At 32.5% G+C, this 11,247-nt stretch overlaps 2 protein-coding genes across 4 annotated transcripts in view; one reads left to right on the forward strand and one right to left on the reverse strand.

Moving 5' to 3' along the window:
• LOC128885778 (phospholipid-transporting ATPase ID) overlaps window positions 1-6,176 on the forward strand; it is a 60,649-nt gene extending 54,473 nt beyond the window's left edge. For all 3 annotated transcript variants that reach the window (XM_054140052.1, XM_054140054.1, XM_054140053.1), the window contains one exon: window positions 48-6,176. In XM_054140052.1, coding sequence (XP_053996027.1) covers window positions 48-464 — 417 coding nt within the window. In that variant the 3' untranslated portion in view covers window positions 465-6,176. The remainder of the gene's footprint in view (window positions 1-47) is intronic.
• Window positions 6,177-7,642: 1,466 nt separating this feature from the next.
• LOC128885788 (cyclin-dependent kinase 7) lies at window positions 7,643-9,596 on the reverse strand. The gene is made up of 5 exons (XM_054140085.1): window positions 9,375-9,596; window positions 9,255-9,314; window positions 9,037-9,145; window positions 8,513-8,958; window positions 7,643-8,328 (listed from the first exon to the last, which is right to left on the reverse strand). Exons 1-5 carry the CDS (start codon window positions 9,426-9,428, stop codon window positions 7,981-7,983), a joined length of 1,017 nt encoding a protein of 338 aa, XP_053996060.1. The 5' UTR covers window positions 9,429-9,596; the 3' UTR covers window positions 7,643-7,980.
• Between the last annotated feature and the right edge of the window lie 1,651 nt (window positions 9,597-11,247).

Below are 11,247 nucleotides of genomic sequence, written 5' to 3' on the forward strand. Positions count from 1 at the left end.
TAAATGTTCGTTAAATCCAAGACTGACGGTGGTTTATTTGATTTCAGGCTATGTCTGAAGCAACGTTTTGGTTTACAGCAGTCATTTCATGTATCATATTGGTAATACCTGTACTGTCGTGGAGATTCTTCTTCATTGATGTTAGGCCAACTTTGTCTGATAGAGTTAGGCTTAAGCAGAGGTTGGCGCAACTTCGTTCCCGCCAAAGTCAAGATATACTTCGTACTCCGTCTACGAGGCGGACACGACGATCTCTTCGTTCCGGATACGCTTTTGCGCACCAGGAAGGCTTTGGCAGGCTGATTACATCCGGGAAGATTATGCGAAAATTACCAAATGGTGCAGATTTTAAGTTCGCCATGCCGTTTACGAACAATACCAGCAAACAAATTAGTGTTGCCACCACGTCACCAAAGGACAATGCATCCAAAAATTCGCACACACTGGATACTATTAATCTGTAATCTGGACATTATATTGTAAGTCTTTCCACCATCTATTGAATTTCGGATTAATGGTTTGCTAAACTACGTAGCAGCGTTCTGCAACAGAGTTACTCGAATTTTTGCAAACGAATTTTTATGTTGAACACCGAACTGTTTTTTCTAAAAACGATTAGGCATCAGGTTTCGTTTCCATGCAATCTGTTCTTATCGTACACCACAGGCAGAAAGCTTCGTGTACATATACGCGTCGCAGTAGATGATAAACTGTTTGCTATCTTATTGGATTCAACTCTTTTTATATTGATGCTTACAAAAATTTAAGTAATCGAATTTCATAAGACAATAAAGTATTAATGGTTTGCGTAAGAAATTCTACACACTAGTAACTACTAAAGAGTACTGTTTCTTTCTTCACCAAAAATTATTGTTAGTTAAAAATCATTTTACTAAAATGCATTTTCTACAAGATCAAAATCATTGTTCTAGACTCTTACTGAAACTTCAATTGTGTTTTCTGCGTCATTTCTCTTAGTCCGCTGTCGTCTTTCCCCCATTTTTTCATTGCCCAGTTGAGGCGGGGGGGGGGGGGAGAGTGCTTGTCACTGAAGAATTAAAAAGATTAATTCTGAAAGTTAGGTGTCAAAGAAATGGAATTTGAATGATATACTTGAATTTTGATGAAGTTATAAAAATAAATACCACAATAAATATTTGATTATGCAATTTCCAATAGTCCGTAACTAAAATTTAATCACAGTAGACATTTTCAAGGGTATTAGTCTGGCAGTCAACGTGTTAAGAATTGCTGGACGGAGTCTAAACAGAATGTTAGCGGCGTAAAGTGCGATAGAAGACGTGCGAGTGGTGTGGCGAATAATTTTTCAACATCGGCAACCCTCGATGGTGTCTCTTGTATTCGGCTTCTACGTATGCTTGTAGGCCAACCATAATGTCTACGAGCAGTTAAACGTTTCAAAAATTCCACGTTCGTTGGTGAACTGTTACCTAATCAAAGGTAAAGTCGAATGTGTCTGAACCGAGCTCACGGAAATAACCAATCTCCATAAAAATGTTTGTCCCTTGGACCTAAGAATGTAGGAGGGACATCGGCATCGAGATCATTCGTTCATTCATTTATTTAAAGTGCGTAACTTATTCTACAAAGTTATTGCACTACTGCTTACTTATTTCTAGCTTATTTCCATTCTTCTCATCATCGTCTTACATAACTCCTGCATTTTTTTTAATACTATTCACAGTATCTCTTATTTCTCATCTATTGAGGCCCGCTGGCCCCCCTCTAGCTGGGGCACCTCGGGGTTGCTAAGCCCGTGCTGTAGCTACAAACACCGCTACAGCCCCTGAAGGCAACATCGACATCGACATCGACTATTTCCGTGAGCTTGTCTCAAAAACCCTCGGCTTTACCCTTAATTGGTTGACCAATGAACGTGGAATTTTTTAAAACGTTGAGAACTCCTAGTAAACGTTATGATTAAGCCTGCAACCATACGTAAAACCTAAATACAACCGACGTTTACCGAACATTGCTGATATCAAAGGATATTCATTACACCGCTCGCATATCTCCCATCGTTTACCGCGCCAACTCAGTTTAGACTCCTTTCAGAGATTCTTAGGTCCATGATGTCAATATAAATCCCCCCCCCCCCCCCGCCCTTGACACTATTATCACCTTCCTCTAACAGAAATACTCTGTCCCTATATATTTTTAGGTCAATGGTCATTTACCTGTGTTTTCATTAACTTTTGAATTTATGAAACTTGGTCAATGGCAGAACTTTGAATTTAATTCCCTTCAAGTAGAAACAAAAACAACTGATGGCACTTTCGTAAAATTGTTCACTTTGTAACATATAGGCAAATGTGTAAACAAATTACTTTAATTTATCGTGCAACATTTATGTTACATACCAAGAGTCTTGAACGAAAAACGATCTCAAATTTAAAGAATTTATTCAGCTACATACTAATAATGACCTCTGACTAACTCTCGAATAGTGCACATGAATAAAGATGCACAGGTTGATTTATGATTATACATATTTGCTTGATACACGAAAAGATATTAAAAATTATAAAGGTTAGCAATGCGTACTGCGTATAAAATTGTTAGTTTAATCAGGTCTACAGTGATGGTGGACTGATATCGTTTTATACGCTACATTTGAAATAATTGCAATTATATTTAACTGAAGATCAAAATCAAAGGACTGCAGATTCGAATAATACTTTTAATTTTTCAATCTCTACTTAATTTTCTAAGGTATTCACTGTGTCCAGCAGAACGTAAAAACCAACTTTACTTAGACTTATGGTTTTTTTTTATAAGCCTTTTTTTTACGGTTTAAGTGAACCTTTCATTTGAAAATTGGCATCAAATAGGTTACGCAGTAACGAGATGAAACATAATTTGTATGATCATGACACTCCCTGTGTAGATATGTGTAGAGGTGTCAAAAGATCATATACTATCCCTACTTGTATTATATGCAGTCCTAATATGAACATGGTTGCTGTAAAAACATATTTACACGATATACTATATAAATATATAAATAAGGATTATAGTTATGATGATAATTGCCTTTATGAAGTATGAATACAAGAAACAATTAAAATTACTGTATCATAGCATTGACTGTAAATATTTTAAAGAGATATGTATATATATATATATATGTATATATATGTATATGTATATGTATATATATATATATATATATATATATATATATATATATACATATACATATAAATATATATAAATATATATTATATTAAATGTTAAGTATACATTTTTTAAAAGAAAGTAATATATAGGTAGATCAATTTAAAAAGATACGAAAATAGTAGCTATATTATATTGTACTACTGCGGATAATGTTTGCCTTGGACTGACTACTGAATATATATAAATAAATATATATATATATAATATAATAAAGTAAAAACAGTAGTAACAATGAAATATGTATTTCTACTTTTAATATTACAATGAATTCTAGGGAGATATAGTCTGTATTGGGAAAGTGTGTTCCACAAAGAACTTTTTTATTTAAACAGAGACATAGGAATTTATTGCTTTCAAACATTGTGCCTAATCAAGAAGCTACACAGAGTGTTTCACATTGCAATTATTCGTTTATGTTTATGGCGTACTTTATATCTGCAATTGTATTCTCTTCTTTATTGATTGTACGTTAATTCTTTGCAGTTAAAAGATACCGTGTGAGATCGTAAAGAGGTTTCTCTAGAATTCGGCGAGCATCATACGAGGATAAGCCTATGACATCGTTGCTTTGATCAGATAGAGACATAAAATATCGTGTCTGCGGGCATTGCAGCTTATATTTATTGTTTATAGAGATTGTGAATATTAGGGTAATTTAATATGCTCGCCGATTTTCAGAGAGGATCTCTTATATCCCCGTACGATACCTGTTAACCGCAAAGGTTTGTCTTGAACACTTTAATTGTTATCGTTCTTATGCGAGTTTATTTTCTAGTTTCTTCGAGTAAGAAACATTTATGTGTAAACTCCGTTTATATCGTAATATGTACCGATCCAAAGTCATGAATGCAGAGAAAAAATTCAAACAAAGAGACTGCTGCGTTTTTATCTCCTCCTTTTTGAAATAAATGCTACGTAATACATCTAACGCAGAAATGTCTAAGAGAAAACGGAAAAGTTATTTTTGATAATTTCAATGAGTTCGTATGTTTTCTCATCAGTGTATCGAAAACATTACTACGAAAATGTTATTTTCTTTTCTTTTTTTTTGAAAATAAAATCTATGTGTTTCTAGAGTGAGACTTATCAACTAAGAATTGAGATATCAACTGAACTTTGTATAATAAAAGTTGGACTTTCAATAATGATATGAATGGACTGAAGAATAATTTTACAAATATTTACAAAACGAAATTGTGAAATCATCTTCAATATCGGAAGCAAACTGGACCGTGCTAAACTATTCATATTCGAGAAGTTGTGAACATATTCTTCTTTACACTCAAAAAAATGATCCTAGTTATCTAGAAAATGCACCGCCTATATTTTTCGTCTAAACTGATTTATATATACATTTATTTTGTAACACTTCTTGCTAAGTAGTATTTGGAGATGTGATATTATTATTACGGACAGCTATATCATAATGTATGTATTACTTATTTTAAATCCCTAAATGGATATATAATTTCATTTTTATTTGCAAATAACATCCTTGCCCTAGAATCTGATCGCCATGATTTTTAAATAATATGGTGTGACATTACCTACTATGTTGCGTTTATATTCAAAATAATTCGAATAGTACGTATTAAAATGCAGTTTTTACAGACTATTTGGGTTACTGAAAATTGTTTTTTTTTTTTTTTTTTTTTTTTTTAATTTTTTAGTTTGAAGCATTAAAAAATCAGATAATTTCCAAACGAAATGTACTGATATTGTTTAAAGATCTTGGTAAATATTGACTTAATGTAAAAAATAAGAATTTAAGGAGGATAAGCATTATAAGGTAGTTATAACACGTTGTTGGTTGCATAAGTTGTTACATATGTTACTTTAAATACTGAATCAAATGTCTAGAAACAAAATGCGAGAGCAAATTGTCTGCTGCATGTGCTCTATAGACTGCGCATCAATTACTGCTTAAAAATATTTGCTTAGGACATAGTATAATTTAAAGGACAAAACAATTGTACTCGTAGATATGTACAATTGTTGAATCTTCATTGCATTTCATGTCCAGTGAATAACCCTTTAAAGCATTTTCAAGTACGTGTTCTTCGTGGGATGCTAATATAAGACAATAATATCAACAATTAAAAGATATAAAGATGTAATTGATAATATCTACGTCTTGATTTGATATCTCCCATTTTGAATAAATTATACGAATTATGTTTAAATTTTGTTTCCTTAATATTTGGATGTATATTTCGATATTTTTGTTTTGTTTTCACGATACTATGTCCTATGTACTATTTCTAATGTATCCTACTTTTACGTATTGAACGATGCATCCTATCTAAAATTTGAGCCCTACTGGATTAAGGAAAGTTTTACAAGCATGTTACACGCGTAGGGCCATGCAGAAGGGCAAAATAAAAATGCTAATGTTATCGAATACAATGTTCCTTGCAAAGTGCACGCAGGATAGGGAGATAGTGTGTACAAACACAAAAATCATAAAATCTATCGATTATTATGTTACGATTTAAAAAGCGGTGGTGACTTTAAGTGGTTTATGTTATCGAGCAATGTATTAATCAATCGATCGAAATTATTTCTTTGCAATTTATACAGATGTCACGCTCAAATATATTCAGTTATGTATTAACACATTGTCACAAACGATAGACAGAAGTTTTTCATTTGTACTTTCAATGAATACGTCGATACGAAAGAACGATTTACTTTTTGTAAATCGCGCTAGATAATGTTTTCTGGTTTTATACTACACTCTGTGTACTATAAATTTTGTAAATCTAAATATTGCTTTAAGTATATATCGTGTACAGTAAAATCTACTTCTTAAGTGTATTATTTTTAATGTGTAAATAACTCGCACGAAAGGACAGATTAATGTTGTAAAAAAAACATAGTAAAGTATTACTACCTTGTACACCATTCAGAAATTGAATTTTGTCAAATATGTGTTTGTAGAATTTCCTTTTAATCGGATTATAAAGAATGCTATATTTTTATTCGTTTAGTCCGAAAATGTTTGTCACACGTTTATGTTGTCATTTTAATTGACGATTAAAATGGTAACGATGGTTCTGCTTTCTCCATCACCTTCAATCTGGCAATTACTAGTACATACTCTTAGAAAAGTTTATCGATTACGTATTAAACACAGTGTTACATAGATATTATTTATAGTTCAATTTGAATAAGAGGGACCACAGTACAATATCATAGAATGAATTTATCATTTACCTATTCTAAAGTGCTTTAGATGATTACGTGCGTTAAAAAAAAGTTATTTAATTACTTTCTACCACTTATAGTTATTTTAATTTTTTCAAATTAAACAAAAATAGTACGTCAGCCCTTAATCTAAAATAATACCGTGATTTAATTTTACCGTTTCCACATAACGTAATTCAAATCTGTTTTATTACATATTTTACATAGTAATCTTCTAACACATCTTACCATAAAATTGTCATGTTTTATTTACATAGAGCCCTCAGCTTTGCATCTCTACGTCAGGATTTAACGAACTATATGGAGAAAAATATTAAATGTTGTTTCAGTATTTAAATGCACATGTCGTCTTAAGTTGTGCTTTTAATGTAACTATGCGTACAGTATAAACAAATTTTATTACAGCTTTATGTAATATATTAAAATACGAGATCTATACTATTCTTCTAACTTACTCTACAGCGAAATACATTCTGAAGGAGTCCATAGGTAGAGCCAACTCATGTTGATATGTGCATTAATATAAAATTTATATAATTTGTATCTTTACTAAATTGTATTATGTTTTTGTTACCCATCAGTATTGATTAGGTTTATGTATATGTGTAATAGTTACATGTACATTGAAGTCATGCACGAATATTAGTTAGAAATTGATCGAAAACTGAAAAGGTACAGTCAGTCGTGAGAAGTAATCGTAAAATACTGTTTTTTAAGCTCATCGCGGATATGCAAAATTATCATCAAATTAAGAAGAGGTTACAAAGGAACATATATTCTTTTTATCTACACAGAGGATATATTGCAACAAAAAATCATTTATATAAACGAAAGTACCGATGGAACATCGCTGATAGGAGCGAGACATATTTGGTAACATTTGTACTTATTATGGAAACAGAATGATTTTAATCTTGCTGCAAAAAAAAAAAGAAAATGCTGCGAAATGCGATTACAGTTTTAATCATTTGTTATTAGCGAGTCACCTCTTTTATGCTATCAAAAATCAATATTTCGTCAGTTACGAAATTGTTCACGTATGAAACATTTCTTACTAGTTTCTAAGTTAATAAAAGTACTACAGCATAATGTTGTATTTTTCAAAAATGTATTATTATTTCAACCTATAACATTTCCGTCCTTTTTCGATTTTCTGTGTACACTATGAACTGTGTACTTTGGGTATGTGTGAAGTATAGGATGTGCAAAACAGATATATTTTGATATCCAAAACAATATTTTATTTTTAATTTTGATTAATTATATAATAGTCTCGTCACAAAAATACAGTATTGAGTTATTATTGTACATGATTCCAGCTTTACTGTAAATATATTTATTGACGTTTTTTAACAATTTCATATCACCTGCAATATTATGTATTTATGTATTTATATAAATTAATTTATTCACATTTCCCTCTCTCTCTCTCTCTCTCTCTCTCTCGCTCACTCAGTCTCCTTTAAATTGTATATGACATTTATGATTTGTAAAAATCGTAAAAATAGTAACAAACATAATGATATTAAATTGATTTCTATAATTCACAATTAATTCTAATTTAATTTATAGTTAAAACTGTAATCTTTTCGCAAGCGAAGCACCATCCATTGATTCCAACAATTTCCTCTTTAGACTAGGTTTCTCCTCTGGTTGTCGTTTCACGGTTGTTGGAAGAGGTAACTTAGGTCCAGGTGTTGGCGCTGGTTTATTGCTAAAGTATGGCATTTGAAGAGCCTGGTCGCATGTACACCTTTCTAAAGGATTCACGTTTAAAAAGCTAGCGATTAAGTCTAGCAGATCATCGGCGGCAGCGGTAAATATATGTTTTAACGGTGTTCCAGGAAACGGTTTAAACTGAATGAAATCTGGTAGTTCAGTCATTCCTGGCCACGTCTCTTCGGTGGGTGTACCCAACGTCTGAGAATCACAAATATAGAGAATGCAACATGACATGCATTCTTAATCGAAATTTTTTTATCAATTACAGTAAAACATTGATTTTCTGAACTAATACAGAGCCAAATAATTTAATCATTTTTAATATATGTCTCATATTTTGTTCTAATAATTAATGTTTTACTATATACTCCACTTCAGGTACCTGAAATATTCTGGTAAGCTGATCCAGATCAGATTCCCCAGGTAAAAATGGTACACGTAATAAAAGTTCTGCTAATATACACCCAATTGCCCACATATCTATTCCAGTTCCATAGAGTCTGGCACCGTACAATAATTCAGGCGACCTGTACCACCTTGTCACCACTTGATGTGTATTCAACCTATTTGGTGAACCAAAAAATTTGGCTAAACCGAAATCACCAATTTTCAAAACACCTTCTCCATTAACAAGTAAATTATTTGGTTTCAAGTCTCTATGGAGTATCCAATTGTAGTGGAGATAATCTAATCCTTGAAGAGTTTGAATCATGTACGATTTAATGTTAGCAGAAGTTAAGACAATATTGCTGTCTTTTATTATAATTTCCAGATCTGTATCCATAAAATCAAACACTAAAGACACATTCGATTTATAGCCGAAAACATCTAAAATGTTAATGTTGGAAGATTAAAAGTACACAGAGAAAACTGTAAATTTTACAAGCTTCATAGACGATTATATACCTAATAAACCAATCACATTATCGTGTTTCAGTTCTTGTAACAATTTGATTTCTCTCAGTGCAGTTCTATTTATTCCATCCCTAGCTTCCGCGCGACTTCCAACTTTGATCTGACAATATTATAAATGAATTAAAGTCATGTTTTTATGCATAAAATGTTCACATGTAGTCGAGGATTGAATGACATTTCGACATTAATATAAAAATATCTGCACATACCTTTTTAACAGCAACAATTTTTGACGTTTCGATATCTTTGGCTTTGTAAACAGTGGCGAACTAGAATAATATTTATTATTATGCCGGCAACGTTAGAAAAGATGTTGAGCATAAACTAACCTGCCCTTCTCCTAGGAAATCAATTTTCTCGTATCTTCGCAATTTTTCTGTCATCTTCGTTATTTATATATTTCTGCCTATCTTATAGATCAATTATTTATTCACAAAAATATGCTAAAATAAACCAGTTTAAAACATTTCTGGAGGTACAACACTCACTTACATCTCCTTAAAATTCAAGCAAAGCATGTACCAAACAGAGATGTCAGATTCGGGGATTCTCGTGTTGATGGTGGCGCCGTCTAATGTTCCTAAAAAATAAAGCCATAAAGTTATCGATTGTGGGAACTATTTCCACTACAAACTTAGGCATTTTCCCACCGATGGCGTCACTGATACTAAAACCAATATCAGTAGGTGGAGACACAAAGCGCAATATTTAAAAAAAGACGCAAATTCCTAAGAGAACCTAATATAAAAGCGCTACACATAATAACCACATTCCTATGAAGTAACAACCTGCAAATTTAATATCCAAACACTAAAAACTGTGATCCCATATTATAAAAAATTAGACTCTAAGAATAATCCTAATAACTACTTGTAACCTTATCTATGTGTATTATTATAGACGACTTTTTAGTTGAATACGAAAAACACATATTATACTTTTGTACAAAACTTTGCAGATCTGCAAAGGGTCTAACAATAAATATTTGAATAATTAAAAAAAAAATCAATAGGTAGAGATCCACAGGATTTAAACACCCGTATTTTTTTATAACTATCCGACTATCCGAAAGATATCCAACGGATGAAACTCTCTGCAAATATAACAGGACACTTTATCCGTCGAATAAATGTTCTTCCAATGAATATTTTTATCCGTTATCCGACGAATAAAGGCAACTTAAATTGAATACATTTACTTCGAATAAATTTTTTTATCCGACAGTCATCGAATAAAGCTAAAGTATAAAGTGTCTTTATTCGATTTTTTATTTCAATAATGTATTTTATCTAGGTAATGTCCATCTCTGCGGCTTTATGGACTTTCTGAATGCACCCAATTGTGTTAATGCCAAGCTTAGAGTTAAGTAACAATTGGACACCCACCTCAATAAATGTGTAAATAAACGATCGATAGGTGAATTCAACGTAATCGTCATTCAATTTATTACATTTGTACATATTTAGTCTTGTTCTACGTCTCTATCGTCGTGCTCCTTCACTCTTTCACACTCGCACGCGTTCACACTGATTCTTTCCATCTCCTTCTCTCCAGCCAGCAATCCCTCGTCACATTCACTCTCTCTCTACCTTTTTCTCTTTTCTTTCTCTCCCTTTTTCACACACACCATCTATCTCAAATTCGATTCGAGTCCACGTGGGGCTGAACTTTCCCAAAAAAAAAAACAAAAAAAAAACAAAACGCTTATACGCACACGTACGCGGCATCAGGCAGACAAAAAGGACGCTTTTTCGGCGTTCACGTGAACCACGCCTGGGGTTACACGTTACTGCTGTAATTAAAATAGCACGTTACTTCTGAGGGCGGCTAGCCGTCGTGTTTTTAAACGTTTTCTTCCTTTTATCTTTTCCTCTATTTTCTTTGCACTGTTATATTTTTTTGTGTTTTTTTTTTGTTTTGTTTTTTCCTTTTAAATCTTTTTAAATAGACGATTACGCACTGCCTTCCCTAGGGGCGAAGAACAGACTCGAGAGGCACGCGGCAACAAGTACACTGAATAACACGTTATAATTCTGATTACGTTCTTGTACTTATATTCACGTAACTATACACCCATGTGTGCGTGTGCGCCCGCGATGCCAGAGATGGGCAGAATCGATTATTCGAACGATTTGCAACCAATGCGAACTTTCTAAGACGATTTATTCGCGATTCGAATGAATTATTCGTGTAGAATTATCC

The sequence above is a fragment of the Hylaeus anthracinus genome, unplaced genomic scaffold (genome assembly GCF_026225885.1).
Source record: "Hylaeus anthracinus isolate JK02 unplaced genomic scaffold, UHH_iyHylAnth1.0_haploid 11981, whole genome shotgun sequence".
NCBI classification, from domain to species: Eukaryota; Metazoa; Arthropoda; class Insecta; order Hymenoptera; family Colletidae; genus Hylaeus; species Hylaeus anthracinus.